We start from the raw sequence: 15,861 nt of genomic DNA, 5'->3' as shown, positions 1-15,861 counted from the left end.
TCAGCTTTATTTTACAGAAATGTGCCATGTTGTAATGTTTTGCATTGTATATCAGTGGGACTTTTTGTTTAAGCACTAAGCTCCATTATTAGTATTATTAGCATTTACAGTTTGCTTATCCTAATTATAAGCTTTGTATGGAATATTTCATCACTTAAAATATACTGTTGTCTAAAAACATTGTCGTTTACATATTGAGAACCCAATAGCATTCTTGGAGAGGCTCATTTATGAGTATCACCATGATGTGAGTGGGTCTGTCATGTTTAGTGATTATTTAAACAGTCAGAATGATAGAAAACCTGTTGTCATTTATTGATTATGGGAAAAGACCCAAAATCTACATCTATTAAGTTTAATTTGTTTTGGGATATTTTACTTTGTACAGTTTTGGTAACGTTGTTGGTTACTTCTCACACTGCAGGTAGGCCTAAATATAAAACCTCCCCCAATTAAATATGAAGTCGTGACACTAAATTTGTTTATATTGACATTTTGTCTATATAGATGCATGTTTATATTATCAGTAATATAAGGTATTATACCAGTAATTTCTGTTTTATTGGTAGATGTATGTGATATTATACATCTGCCCATTATTACAAGAGTAAACACTGTGTGAAAAGAGGCCGGATGCTAACTCCCATCAACCACTGCGCACGAAACTGCAGCACGTCTTTACGACAGCCGAAAAGCGTGCCGCTTTTGTTATTGCGGGGCATGTGGATCATTGACCGAGTGAGCGCTGTCTTCCCGGGGGTGGGGGGATTACGCACAAAAGACACTAATGTTGGACTTTAACACCCTTCTTGATCCAAATGTTCTAGACGCTTAGAAAATAAGGAACATCTGACTGAATCTAACAGAAAGTAGCTTTCCAGCACTTCTTGGTGACGGAATTGCGGTTGATTTGCTCTGAGAGTGTGGAGTTCTTTGTCCGCTACCAGTCACAGAACCAGAATTTGGACCATGCACTGGCTCGACACCATCGTTCAGTGAAAGCTTCTGAAATATTGATAAAGAACGATAAATGTCAATTGGAACAAGTGATAGATCAAATCAAAACATCTATTACGTATGTTTGAGTGACATAAGAACTACAAGTCGTCTAGTCTACCAGATAAGAGAAGAAGAACCGAGAGAGAGGACGAAAGGCGGGGTGATTAGGAATGCTCAAAACCACACATACCAAGAACACAAAACAATTTGTTCCGGTACATCATGACCCGAACTAGAGACCTTCAGTACTGAGTCACAGAGGTCATGCCTGAAACTGATTACATAGTTGCTCGAACAGAAAGTCTGTTTTACGTAGTTTATTATACAACTTTTCTCAAGTTATCTATCAACTGACTTCCTTCTTCCTCTGTCAAACTGCTTTTTTTCTTCTTCACCGCTTCTCAGGCACAGCCACGCCCCCTATAGGGGCAGGCTAAGGGCGTGTCCAGACCGGAGAAGCGGTGGGAAGACTAACAAGGCTGCACAATCATCAAACACAGTTTGTCCTGGCTTTTCTTCCTGCTTGTCCATCAAGCATGCCAGCACCGCTCTCTCTCCCAGGGGTTCTTCTGATATTCATCATTATTTTTCACGTGGAAGCGCTTAAACCTCATCTTTTAGGCAGACGCAGCGTGAGAACAAGTTCTTCCCAGCAGAGAAACCTGTTTTACAAAACTTTCTATTTTGATCAGCAGGTAAGTCATCACGTGATGTATATGTAATCAGTCAGTTATATTCAGTGGCTTTACTGGCATGACATTACAAGTTACAGTATTGCCAAAACATCGACAAAAAACACTTAATAGCAACACATGAATTAATGTTGCAGTTATAATACACTTATATAAGTAATATTTATTATTGAGTTCTTATAGTTATCAGCCTGACTGTTCCCTTGAATGGAATATGAATAATGTCATGAAATAAAGCTGTACTAAGGGGAACCAAGAAGAGAACCCCTGGACTGCTCATGTAATCTACACACCACAAAATGTATATTTGTATATTTGCATGTGTTAAAATACCATCAGTATCTGTAACTGTGTACATTTGCTATAAGACTATTAAGTGTAATTACTGAAATCACCCGAGTCAGCTATAATAATCTATTCGTGAGTCATAGGAGATTATTATACAGGTTCCAGCAGTGTATTTTTGTGGTTTACTCATTGCTTACTACTGGGTTTCCTGTACGGATTTCCTTAATTTTCTGTGCAAATCTCCATGCCGCTGCTTCATATTGTGTCTGCAGACAATCACAGTTTCCTGTTGGTCTCTTAAGTAGAATAGCAAAGCCACTTATCTTGTTTATATCATCTGACACAGCTCCCACACTTATAAACACAAAGTGAATTTTTGAACCTGTTGTTGCTGAATTATTATACTCTGGCTTGTCCTTCCATTTGTCGAGCTGATGATGTCTGGCCGATGAGTCTGCATTTCTTTTACATTTCTGATGAAACTGAATATACAATGTGACACACTGTACTTTTTATTGATTTTATTACAGTACCAGAAATAGCCCATAATTTCTTGGCTAAAATTTTATAGCTGTGCTGTTCACTCCATGTTGCGTGAGAAAAGCTGAGACAGGAAAAGCCCATCTTCTTTGAGACAAAAACAAGTCATTGGACTGGGTTGTGAACATCATTACCTTTTGGCTTCTACAAGTGTACGTTCTGCTTCTGCAGCTTCTCTGTGCCAGATTTATCCTCTGAGGCCTGAGGAAGACTGAGGCCATTTCCTGACCTTCGTACTCCTTATTGTCCTGTTCTTTTCCCCTTCATCAGCACTTAATGGGTTTCAATCAGTAACCTCCAGTTGTGCTGGCTTCAGACAGTCTTCAAAGGTTCTTTAGGTGAATAATGGGTTTATACAGGATAACATGCAATGGCCTGAGAAAACCCTTCACATAGTCAAAGTTGGACGTTTTGTACTATATGACAAACAGAACTACCAGTTATTCTTTTGCATGTACATAAACCAGAAATAAAACTAGTAGCATTTTATAGTCTGGTGGTTCCCGAAAATGGCAGAAAGCTACATTCCTATTTTTAAACCTAATCTACTAATTAAGTTAGCAGCTTACTGGCAAATTTTAATGATACGTTCACTATCATTTGAATTATCAGTATCACCCACATAATATTCTCTCTCATCACCTGAGGTAAAAGTCACTTGCAGCATTTAAACACAAACATCATCACCTCTTCATTTGGCTGATCTCTGTTCTTGCATGCTGAATATAACCAGTGATAAATTCAGGCAGGTATGTTCTGTTTGCAAAACCTCTTTTTAGTAATTTTTTTACATTACATTATTTTTTAAAACCCTGTCCACTTTTCTCTGCACTGGGTGTGTAAACGCTGTTTTTAATGCAGGGGATTTCCGAGAGGGTTAGTCATGATCAAACTTAAGGTTTCTTGGTTAACTTCTTCCTGTTTTTAGCTAAAAACTGAAAAGTAGAAGCAGTGATTAAAATGCTACACCTTTTAACATATTGGGAACTGAAAATGCTTATATTCACTTTCATATCTTTATATTCATTTTCAGCCACACAGGCCAAAGTACTGATAGATAAGAACAATTAATAATAATAATAAAAAGTAATAGATGAAGATATAATTAAAGTGTTGATTGCTTTTTAGTGGTTTTTTTTTGTTGTTTTTTTTGTTTTTTTGAAAGACTTGGTTAGTCATGTGTTAGTGAAAATGATTGCCATTATAAGCTTCCACCCCTAACCACAAGGTGGCGCCAAAGGCATTTTTAAAAAATTGTTATATAAAGATTGAAAGCAAATTAAACTGGATATCTCCCCACACAGGGTAACACAGTTAAAATAAAAAAATAAAATAAAAACTACTTTGGCATTACAAGCTTACAATGTCAATAATTTTCTAAGAAAATCCACTAAAATATAATCAACACTAATCAGATCTTCATTTATTAATCTTTTATTAATTATAATTAGCTATCAGTACCTTGGCAAGTGTGTCTGAAAATGAAAGTGAATATATAAAAAATATATATTTTTCAATTCACAGTACAATATCAGGCTCAGCCTTTTAATCACTGCTTCTACTTTTCAGTTTATAGCTAATAAACTCATTTTTTTTTAAAAATATGGAATATGCATATGGAACTATTGACTAACATTTGACCAAAAAGCAAAATCTGAGTTTCAGTTGAATAACCATGCTGTTTCTGGGAATCCGTTGACTCATTGGCTCATAAAATCTCTGCCTCTTTTTTTTTTCATCCAAAAGGAGGAACAGAAAGTGTTAGGGGGAAAAAAAAACAAAAGAGAACATTCTTTGTTTATTGGGTGGGATTCAAGAAGGAGGGGACAACAGTTGAGAAACACAGTGGCACAGCACTGCAGCACTTGGAATGCACTTCAGTCCCCCCATCTTATTTTCACTAAATGCAGACAGAAGGAATAAAAAGGGATGACGGAGGACAAGTTGTGGCATTGAAAAGAAAGGATGTAACAGGGCTGGTGAAGCCGGAACTAATGTGGCATCCTTGAGGCCTGGCATTGGATTTTAATACAAATTGAAGCTAATTATCTCTCCATCCTCCTCCCGAGTACTCTTTACAGTACTCAGATGGCCTTTGGCTGCATCATCAGTGAGAACACCGAAGGAATAACTACATTGTGTCTGTACATTATGTATGTTTAAAGTGCATCGATGTTATAAGTACAGTTCCACTTCTCATTTTGTGATTACATTTACATTTATTCATTTAGCAGATGCTTTTATCCAAAGCCACTTACAAATGAGAAAATACAAGCAAAGTGTTCAATATAAAGGCAATGGCAGTGTGTGCATTAATGTAAAGCTCCACAAACACATTATGCATACAGTATCATTAAGCCTATATCCTATTCTGATTTCTGTTCTTTCACAGATCGATCACTTTGGGTTTCTGGAGAATGGCACGTTCAAACAGAGGTACCTTGTCAACGACCAGCACTGGCACAAGGCACAAGGCCCAATTCTGTTTTACACTGGCAATGAAGGAGACATCACATGGTTCTGTAACAACACGGTAATAATAACATTTAACTGCTTTGTTCTGGTTCATATAGCATATATAACCTGGTAGGAATGTAGAAATATGGATTATCATCACTAATGTTCGGTGCATGTCTGTGTTATCTCTGTGATTTGACACAGGGCTTCATGTGGGACATAGCAGAGGAACTTGGAGCCATGCTTGTTTTTGCAGAACATCGCTACTATGGGGAATCCATGCCATTTGGAAATGAGTCTTACAGCGTAAGCAAAGTTCTTCTAATAGTGTTACATTTTGGTTCACTATTGTCTCTGATATATTGGTTTCTTGAGGACCCTGACATGTCTCTTTCCGAATGTCAAGTACTTGAACTACCTGACATCAGAGCAGGCACTAGCTGACTTCGCAGTGCTGATTAAGTCGCTGAAGAAGACGCTGCCACGAGCCCAGAACAGCCCTGTCATTGCCATTGGAGGCTCCTACGGTGGAATGCTGGCTGCTTGGCTGAGGATGAAATACCCCAACGTAGTTATAGGGTGAGGCATAAATGAATGCTCCTTGTTGTTAAATGCTGTTTAAATTGCAAAGAAAATTACATTTAAAATATAATAATATGAATAAAAATGTCAAGATTTTTATAGCTGATTGTATAGTTGATTGCAAGCAATATGCAATTTTTACCAGAACAGCATGTAGTGTATTGACTGCAGTTTATGAAATTGCAAAAGAGAATTTGTCATGCTAAAAATTATTTTAAATTCATTGTGTGTGTGTAGATGTGTCTTTGTCCCCAGTAGTGTGTGAACACAGCACAAATGGAAAAGGGAGAAAATGTGGGGAAATGCAAGAGTAAAGTTAAAATCTGGAGCAAGAAAATCTTGAAGCTTGTTATTGTTTTCTTTCAGTGCTTTAGCTTCGTCTGCTCCTATCTGGCAGTTCACTGACTTGGTGCCTTGTGGTGATTTCTACAAAATAGTCACCCAAGACTTTGCCAATAGTGGAATCAACTGCAGCAAAAACATCAGAAGGTCGTGGACGGCGATCAACAATTTGTTCTCAACAGGTTTGTACTCCTGAGGATTAAACAACTTCATCAGTTTTTTTTTTTTAAACTCCTACTTATAACTTGCGTGTAATGTTCATAAAATAAAGTACTGTTTGTAATCTTTTCTTTAAAAAAAAAAAGGAAATTTACTATTCAATTACTTTCTGGTCTTATTAGGCCTTGAAGTTGCACATTTCAAAGCATCGGGATTAAGTATTACTTCAGACCTAAGTATTTCTTAGCAGAGAAAACGTTTATTCTATTCCTATGTGAAATATACTATTTGTGATTGGTCTGTGCTTAAACTGTATATTGCCCTCATTGACCAATCACAGCTGAAGGTCTGCAGTGGCTGTCTAAGGAGTTTGGCCTGTGTTCTCCGCTGAAGGAAGAGGATCTATTCAACTTCAAGGGCTGGCTCCAGGAGACCTGGTCGAACTTGGCGATGGTTGATTACCCTTACGAGGCCAACTTCCTCCAGCCCCTCCCACGCTGGCCTATTAAGGTACTGTACATTTAACTTATTCTTACAAGTTGCCCTTTATAAAAACAAGACCTTTGCTTTTAATAGGAGCATGTGCTGCTTTATGCAACATAATGAAATTAAATTCACCGAGGTGGACAGAGGTCAATGCAGACAAATCGCTTTCCCATTTTTTAATAAGTGTTTGACTTTCTAAAGTGAAAAAAGGAGAGGAGAAAAATTGTGGTCATTATCACATGATACACAGCACCCTTGAATTAACTCTTAAGTTGCACACGGAGTGTGAACCTATACATTGTATGATTAGATTATTAGGTCTTTATGTAGCAGGACATTCCTAGATGTTAAATTTGCTATAAAAATAACGGAAGCCTTGCTTTTCATGAGGAACCAGCCTGTCACGTTATTAACGTAATGAACTTTAGGACGGATGCAAGTGCAGATAAGAGCTTTTAATAAAGAGAGACAGATAGACAAATCCAAATCATTGACAATAGCGTGGTCAAAAACAGGCAATATGTCAGGTGATCAGCAAATGGGAATAAACGAGGCAAAGCAAGAATCGAGAACGAGAAACAAGATCAACGAACATGAAACAAAACAAAGAACACGGTACAAACGTTTGGTACAGTGATAACACTCAATACTTTGCAAAGTCATTGTGTTCAAACAGTCTCTTTATACTGTGGATGTCAGTGCTGTGAATTTGATGCAGGTGTGCATGATTAGAATGAATGTGAGTGTTTCTGGGAATTGAAGTCCATGGAGGCTATGTTTGTAGACCACAGTGCAGGATGGGAAATGTAGTCACTGGTTTGCTGTGATATGACACAGCCCAGCAGAAGAAATTAAAAGAGAGAGTTTTAATTTAAAAGATAGCAGAATTCTATGTGGCTATCTTTGAAAAGTACGTATCACGGGTATTACCATGACGCTGTAGGACATACAAGAAATCAATCCAACTTCTTCCATTATAAAGCACCTCAAGTGAGACCCTCATTAATGCTGTCCCAAAGAACCGATTTCTGTTGATAAAGCACAAGGTTTTGGTGACTGCTAATTTATCTCAGGAGCAGCATGAATATTCGTAAGATGCTGGAGATGAATTGCAGTCTTTATTTGATGCTAGCGTAGTAGATGTTCCCCATTCGTTTTTCTCTCTTCTTCCACTAAGCTTCCAATTCTTACCTCTGATGTATTCTACACTTCTCCATGCCATCCATGGCATATTTTAAAATCAACTGTCCTTACCCACTTCCTTTTCTGCAGTTCTTATAGACATGTGATTGTATTAGCCTACTAAAATGCATCATGCTGAATATATTAAATATTAAATTGGGAAAATATTTTGCAGTGAAGACTATTTTGTATATTTGGAACAGTACAGCAGAACGTTCTTGCTCTTTAGGTAGCATCATGTTTAAAGGCAATATGGTAACAACTCTCTAGGTAATATGTTTATGCTCCAGTACACATTATTAAAAAAACAAAACAAAAAACAAACTACAATTCAAATATTGGAATAAACATGGACCTTTCCAATAAGAAATGAAAAATTTAAGCACTTGTTGGTCTGCCAAAGAGAAAGTGGTAATTGTTGAACATTCCTACCCAAGTCTGATAATGTATGCAACTCCTATGGGTGTTTAAAGTGGTTTAGACAGTGGGAGCTGAGATGGGCCCTTTTAATGACAAAGCTAATGTGATTATGTGAGCAACTGTGAGAAAGGCCCATTGAGGGCTTAGAGGAGGGAAATCTGTTAGGGGAGATGAATGTATAAGCCTAATCCCATCTGAAAAGTAGAGAGAGGATGCTTTAGAGAACTACTGCATTTTTTGTCATGGTATAAGCCTTAGCTTAGACATGTCTGTAGCCTACCTTGTGCACAGACCACCTCCTCTTTTAGGTGTCTAACAAAAGCCTTAGCAACAAACTCCATGCTAAGTCCAATCTATTTGAACTGTTTAGTCAGTGAACACCCAGGCACTGGCACATCGGGATGGCAGCCGAATCCTGGAGCTATCAAATACCTATCAAACAAACCCCTTCATAGACTGCAGCATGATTATTGCGCTGGTTGTTTTTAAGCAAGGGATCAGGACAATAATTAGCTTCTTGAGAACTATCCTCTTTTAGGGTCCTTGTCTATCTGAAACAGCTTGGAATTCTTTGTGATAAAAAACAATCAATTTTGACTGAAACTAAAGTCCCTTCCAGACAATTGCACATGCAAATCAGACCTTGTTTCCACACCAAAAGACTTCAGATACTATAAAGAAAAAAGAAAGCATATGGATTGTTTTCAGTGTGAAGAACAAGAGGAAATGTTTATTGCTTGCTGTCATCACATTTTTATTTCTAGTTGAGATGAGTACATTTTGTGTAATGCAAAAGCAATTTATTATTTTAAAATTATTCTTTACCATAAGCATATCCTTAAGGTTATGGCCAAGGAATGTGCAGCTAATGTTTTGTTGTCAACGTTTGAATTAGCACATAGACAGATAGTACATTTTTATTCAAATAATTGATCGCAAAAAGTCAGGAAAAAAGTAAAACTGGAGAAAATATCCAAATATAATTTTAACAGTATTTATTTAGGCTATGTATACAAGAAAGGATGTAATACATATTTTTGGGTCTTACTTTTTATATGTCCATGTATACTATATGACCAAAAGTTTGTGGACACTTGACCGTCACAACCATTTGGGGTTCTTCCATAAACTGTTGCCTCAAATTTGGAAGCACACAAATGTATAGCATGTCTTTGAATGCTGTATCATTACACTTTCCCTTCATTGGAACTAAGAGGCCTAAACTTTTAGCATGACAATGCCCCTGTAAGGTCCATGAAGACATGGTTTGCTAAGATTGGAGTGGGAGAACTTGAATGACCTGGACAGAGCCCTGACCTCAACCCCACTGAACACCTTTGGGATGAACTGAATGTTGGAGTGCTGACTGTTCACCAGGCCTTCTTGCCTTACATCAACTTCACTAATGCTCTTGTGGCTGAATGGACAAATCCCCATAGCTACGTTACAAAATCTAATGGAAAGTCTTCCCAGAAGAGTGGAAGCTGTTGTAGTAGTAAAGGGGGGACCAACTTTGGAATGGGATGTTCAATGAACACATACGGATATGATGGTCAGGTGTCCACATATCTTTGGCTATATAGTGTACTGTTGTTCTGAATGTGATTAGGCTAACATGATCGTACCTTACGAATTTTCAATTCACACAACTATTCCAACCACACTGACTTTGCTTATTACAATTTGTACATATGTCTTATGACAAGTTTTCATTGAAGAAATGTAGTGCTATTTTGTAATGTATAACAGTAAGCCTTCTTTGTAGTTTAATATAACAGAGCATTAGTATTTATTTATGTATTTATTTATTTACAAATGGATGGTGTAGTTGTATGTTTGCCACATGTGCACCTCTAATGTAATGCTATTTGGATTTTTCAGGTTGTCTGCATGCACCTTCAGTTTGATACTGATGTGCCAGACAAGCAGCTGTTACATGGCATCTCGCAGGCAGTGAGAGTATACTACAACTACACAGGCAGTGCTGTTTGTCTTAATGTGTCCGAGACTGCTACTGGAAGTCTAGGAATTATGGGTTGGTTTTACCAGGTAGGAATTTCAACATAACTTAATACAGTAAAAATCAGTAGAGAGTATTTATACTATATATTGATTTATTGATGTGAATACAATACCTTGATGACTTATTTTTTTGTCAGTCTTGCACAGAGATGGTGATGCCCCAGTGTACAGATGGTGTTCAGGACATGTTTGAGCCTATGGCATGGAACTTCCAAGCTTACTCTGATGAGTGCTATGCTCTGTTTGGGGTACGGCCACGGGAGGACTGGGCTGATACTGTATATGGCGGGAAGAACATTAGTTCGCACAGCAACATCATCTTCAGGTAATTACTATGCTATCTATGCTCTGATACTTTCATCATTGGCCTTATTGGCTTATTTGGGTTCTTAGACCTTTAACTACCCTTGAAAACCCCTAATTTGTTCAAATACCCTGTCAGTATCAAATATCACCTTGATTAGTATCCCATTAGGCTTTCAGTTAATGTTTGGAATGTAATGTATCTGGAAATCATGTAAGAATCAGTGACCAGTAATGTTGATATGAGCCATTCATATGTCTTTTTTTTTTTTTACTTTTATGCCAGTAATGGAGGCCTTGATCCCTGGAGGAGTGGTGGGGTAACTGAGAGTCTCTCTGATTCTCTGATTGCCATTTTGATTCCTGAGGGGTCTCATCACCTCGACTTACGCTTCAACAATGAATATGACCCACAGTCGGTCCTCCTTACCCGGAAACTTGAAGTGATGTACTTCAAGAAGTGGATCAAACAGAATACAAGTGCACAATAACCATTCAGCACAGTATATAGAGACTGATTAAGTCATGGACTAACTAAAACCTTACCTTAAGGAAATCAAAAGGTTGTGCTGTCTACCAAAGATTTTTTTTTTTTACTAAACATGACCAAAGAAGGTGCTTATATGTAATTAGACTTTTCAAAATTTGGCTGAGCATGTTTTTGTCCAATCATAATAAAAAAAAAATTCATGACCCATTTTAGTGATGTGTGTGAGCCCAAGTTTGAGATCAAACAGAATTCTTGTTTTAACAGTGTGATTAATGATATCTACTGTACTCATTTACTTGCAGTGTAAAAAATCTAACATATCCTTATGTGGAAGGAAAGATGAAAACATTTAACTTGAGAAAACATAATTGCACGACAACAGAATCCAAACAAAATGTCTAATTTCCTGCTCTTCCTCAGCTGCTCTTGTGTGATTTATTGAAAATGCCGCAACAGACGTTGAGCAATAAAGTGGCTAGTGGGAGGCTAGTGGTGTAAAGCAAGGAGACCATGCCCCATGCAGTCTGAGCCACAGGGCTCCCCCAGACACCCATTCATTCATTGGCAACACAAACCCCTCTGAACTGCTGTACCTTGACATCCCTTCATCTGCCCCCTGCTAGTAGGATTATTAATACTACAGCCGGAGTGCAGAGGAGCGTTTGAACTTGATGGTGAGCTAAGGTTGAGGGGTGAGGCTTCCAAGACAAAGTGACATTTGAATGGGATACAGTGATGAATGATAATCAACCATCGTTAAATGTCGGTAGCTCCTAGGAGGAATCTAGTAAAATCACTACTAGTGCTGTGACATCTACAGGTATTTGTCGTAATTATACATCGCAACACTTTATTTGATGCAGTTCAGCTAGAATATTGTCAACATTGATTAACTAATTTGGTAAAAATCTTAGCATGTTTGTGCAAAGAGTTGCTGATGTGTCCCCAGTGGTTTCTTTTCAAGGATATATGTCATATATCATTATATAAAATATTAATTTTAATCACTGGCACACATTTCAAAATCCTTAATGCAGGATTGTGGGCTAGGCAAGGCTTGTGCTATTTCATGCTTTGAGTTGTTTCATACTTTGCTTCAACAATTGCTGAGATTTCTAATCACGTGTAGATTGATATAAACCAAATGTATTTCTCCTGGACACAATGGAGCATGATCTTTGACTTTTTCCACATGGGCAGGGAAAAGACAAACATGGGTGGTGAAGCAGCCAATAATGTGGGCAATATCTCACATTTCACAGGACTGACATTAATTTTAACATCTTTTCTTCTCATCTGACACATCCATCAATCAAATTTGTTATTAGTATTCTGCTGACCCTTGGAGCATAGGCTGTGTCACTGCTAATGCAGACCACACACTAGTGAGAAGAGATTAGGTGTGTGTGTGTGTGTGTGTGTGTGTGTGTGTGTGTGTATGTATGTATTTGTGTGTGTATACATTTGATTTGGCTGAAGAGGATGTCCTAGGGGTAAACGAGGGAAATGAAGAAAAACTCTTAGTGGATGCTGAGTTTGTAAATTCTCCAGACAGAGGGCGGGGTACACAGTGTGTAACGATAAGCAAACAATATGCAATCTGTTTGCTGAAGCAGCTTTCCAGGGACGTGAATTGAAAGCAGAAAGATGAATGGTGTTCCTCTGATTGCCTCATTTCTCCCCCCACAACAACACTTGTTCACCTCAGTTTGACCTTGGTTACTGATTTGGTTCTTTTAATAATTTGTTTTATGTAAGATAAAATGAACGTTTGTCTTTTGTGAAAAAAAAGAAAAGAAAAAAAGCTGTGCATCAGAAGTTTTAGACATGTTTGTTGTTTGCTTTCTCAACAAGCGCTGGTTCCAGACAAAACAGTCTGGGAAGTTTTTGAAAATTCAAGTGGTTACAAATTCCTTCTTGTGTGTTTTCTTTAATGTAATGCAATTCTCTTTTCCCTTGTCTCTTGTCAGTATTCAGCTCCCCACCCCCTCTGATCTCCTCATCCTTTTTGTGGCCATAGAAACTTGCTTCCGGAATCAGTGCGTCAGACCCTCAAATCTGAATGACTAGCATGTACAAAAGCTTTGTGCAGGAAGAGGAGAAAATATCAGCCATCAGTTTGGTGATGTCATTGTGCCAAATATAGGCCTTGAATGAAAGAGGAGGATGTGGAAACTAGTTTTAAAAGGAATGAATGGGCTAAGTGCACTGCCAAGGCCTTGATGTTTAGAGCTGCAATGATTACGGATTTTAATGGAAATTATGCTTTTAAAACACGTGTAAGTGTATCCTTAAAAAAAAAAATCACATAAAGAGCCAAAATACTTATTTGTATGTATTTTACCATATGATGGGAAATAAGGAAGACAACTCTATACAAAATTAAGAAGAAGAAAAACTCAACTTTTTTTTCCCACACAGTTGCTATTTACCCACGGTTGTGCAGCTGTTAATTGTAAGGCAATTGCACACCCATTCAGGCCTGTAGCCTGAACTGGGCTACAGATAATTAGATCAGTGCTATCAGTTTCACTGTTCCTTTTCTTTATTTGAATTTACATGATAATAACACTCTCTTGACGGTCCCTCTTTCTCAAAAGTGCTTAGGGTTTTTTTTTCCCCACTCCCCTCTCTTTAAACATCCAAATGATTCAGTGCATCACCTTAAAATGCACTTGGTGGTGTGTGTGTGTGTGTGTGTGTGGGGGGGGGGGGGGGGGGGGGGGTTGTTGTAGTAATGCCTGGGAAAATTCCAAAAAAGATAAAATGATGAACAAAGGCATGTGTCTGCATAAGCACAAAATTTCATGAGTAATTTTGTTGAAACATTACAGGAGTCCTATAAATGCATAGGTTAAAAAAAAAGAAAATAAATACCGTAACTGTGTTTTCTCCATCTTAAGAACTACTTAAGATGTACAAACATCACAAAGATCGACTAGGTCGGTATAATTAATAACCTTTCTGTGATCCATTGGATCCATTAATGCCATTTTGTATAATGACATTTTTTTTTATACCTACACAGCCCAAGACATGAGCCTTTTTTCCCCTTCAGCCAGGACCAGCTTTGGACCCCTATAGACATTTGACTGTTGGTTCATCTCCTATCCCTGCATTCACTGTTAGCCAAGAAACTTCCTGTAAATACTGGATTATTTACAGCAGCCGTTATAGTCATACCCAGGATTTCTTAAGGTCAACACTACTTTTGGCACACTGGGCTCAAACTGCACTTTGGTCCCCTTTAATTTAACAGCTCCGGCAGCTTTTCTAGTTAAATCGACTGTTCATTATTGAGCCCCATTTTACGAAGGGGCTGTGAGGTGCAGTTTAATGAATCTCTGGCACAAAGATCCCTTTCACTGCAGAAGGAAGAATAGAAGCTATTTAGGCCCTGTAGGGTTGTATGTCAAAGGCAGCCCATAATAGTTGTCAAGCAGAGGCTAAAATTCCCACTGGTGCGGGGATCAACTTTTACCACTAACTGATTAAGACACAAGTAGGAAGTTGGGGGAATACATAAACTACCCATCAAAAGTTTAGATACACTCATTCTTTATTTTTACCCCCCCCCCCCCTCCTCCCCCCACATTTTATGATAATAAAGTCATCAAAACTCAAGTAACACAAATGGAACTACAGGAATAAAAGAAAAAATCTAAAATAAATCAAAATAATTTAGTATTTTAGCATCTTCAAAGTAGACACCCTTTTTGCCTAGAATTTCCAGAAATGTATTCTTGGTATTTTCTTGAGGAATCACTCTAGGATGCTTTTTTAAACAGTCCGATGCTGGACATTTATCGGCTGCTTTTTGAAATATTATAAGTCATCTATTTAAAAAAAAAATATTTTTTAAAATAAAGTGTTAGTTTTCTAATGAAGGAAATCAATATGTTGGCACAATTATTCAACACCGATTTCAAACATTTAATCATACACCTTCAGATCAAAAGATTTTTAAGATCATGAAAAACATTTCAGTGAAGTGTTCCAAACTTTGACAGGTAGTGTACATGAATGGTATTACCAGCTTGAAACCATATACTTTTCAGTGTTTGCCATATAATAATTTAGTTCATTTGGTAGTTTTATCTAACACATAAACACATAATACATTCATGCTAGTGTCCAAATGAGCTCTCCAACTTTAATGTATCTTACAATTGCTTTTGTGTATGTTGTACTCTTCTCCCACTTTGGAGGGGCCCATTAGAGGAACTTCCACAGGCAAAGAACAACACACATACACACACACACACACACACACACACACACACACACACACACACACACACACACACACACACACACACACACACACACACACACACACACACACACAACCATACATACCATGGTGTCTTATAGACTAGAAGTTAATAAAGAAAATAAATCTCCAGAAAGTGATGTGCAATAGAAAAATAAAGGTATATGGCTAAATACTTGTATAATACACAATTAATATTCATAATATACAATTAACAGTTATTTTGTTTATTTACGCACAGAAAAATATAGAATAAATTAAAAGACTTTCATGGTTGTTATTGTACATGCCTGGATACATTAAAAAATATTAGTGAAACTTCACTGCCTTTAATGTCATGACATTGTACTGATCACATACACAATGAGAACTGCCTGGGATAGTTGAACAAGTAGCTATTGTCTTATTGCTCAGTGGGATGCCTTGGACAAATCCCTCTTAGTTGCAGGTGGTCAGGCATGAGCAAAGAGTTAAGTCCTGGGGTCCCTCTGTCCCTCCCACCTAATGTCCTGACATCATTGGCCCTGCCTCCAAAAATCTCTTTGCTTTCCCCCAAAGTATGTTTTCCAGTCCTGCTTTCATTAGAGTAAGAAAGAAACACTGTGTGCACCCAGTGTAAGGACCAA

At 37.7% G+C, this 15,861-nt stretch overlaps 2 protein-coding genes across 3 annotated transcripts in view; both read left to right on the top strand.

Moving 5' to 3' along the window:
* Window positions 1-715: 715 nt before the first annotated feature.
* prcp (prolylcarboxypeptidase (angiotensinase C)) lies at window positions 716-11,174 on the top strand. Of its 2 annotated transcripts, none has more exons than XM_017491072.3 (10): window positions 716-1,159; window positions 1,405-1,694; window positions 4,912-5,052; window positions 5,181-5,282; window positions 5,383-5,555; window positions 5,925-6,082; window positions 6,400-6,569; window positions 10,029-10,196; window positions 10,307-10,494; window positions 10,759-11,174. In XM_017491072.3, exons 2-10 carry the CDS (start codon window positions 1,536-1,538, stop codon window positions 10,961-10,963), a joined length of 1,464 nt encoding a protein of 487 aa, XP_017346561.1. In that variant the 5' UTR covers window positions 716-1,159; window positions 1,405-1,535; the 3' UTR covers window positions 10,964-11,174. The 2 variants fall into 2 exon arrangements, with proteins under 2 accessions (XP_017346561.1, XP_017346560.1); XM_017491071.3 differs by having other exon boundaries at window positions 716-1,260.
* Window positions 11,175-15,792: 4,618 nt separating this feature from the next.
* Window positions 15,793-15,861, top strand: part of LOC108277527 (protein FAM181B) — a 1,221-nt gene continuing 1,152 nt past the window's right edge. The window contains exon 1 of the mRNA XM_017490352.3: window positions 15,793-15,861. This exon is cut by the window's right edge and continues 1,152 nt beyond it. The gene's annotated coding sequence lies outside the window, so the exon portion shown is untranslated.

The sequence above is a fragment of the Ictalurus punctatus genome, chromosome 17 (genome assembly GCF_001660625.3).
Source record: "Ictalurus punctatus breed USDA103 chromosome 17, Coco_2.0, whole genome shotgun sequence".
NCBI classification, from domain to species: domain Eukaryota; kingdom Metazoa; phylum Chordata; class Actinopteri; order Siluriformes; family Ictaluridae; genus Ictalurus; species Ictalurus punctatus.
The sequence above is the reverse complement of the archived record's forward strand: the minus strand, read 5'-3'. Positions and strand labels throughout refer to the sequence as shown.

Excerpts from the sequence above, each read along its gene's own strand:
- prcp (XM_017491072.3), top strand. The coding sequence starts at position 1,536 with ATGCCAGCACCGCTCTCTCTCCCAGGGGTTCTTCTGATATTCATCATT. Across the intron at positions 5,053-5,180 it reads CATGGTTCTGTAACAACACG|GGCTTCATGTGGGACATAGC; the intron begins GTAATAATAACA and ends GATTTGACACAG. Across the intron at positions 6,570-10,028 it reads TCCCACGCTGGCCTATTAAG|GTTGTCTGCATGCACCTTCA; the intron begins GTACTGTACATT and ends TGGATTTTTCAG.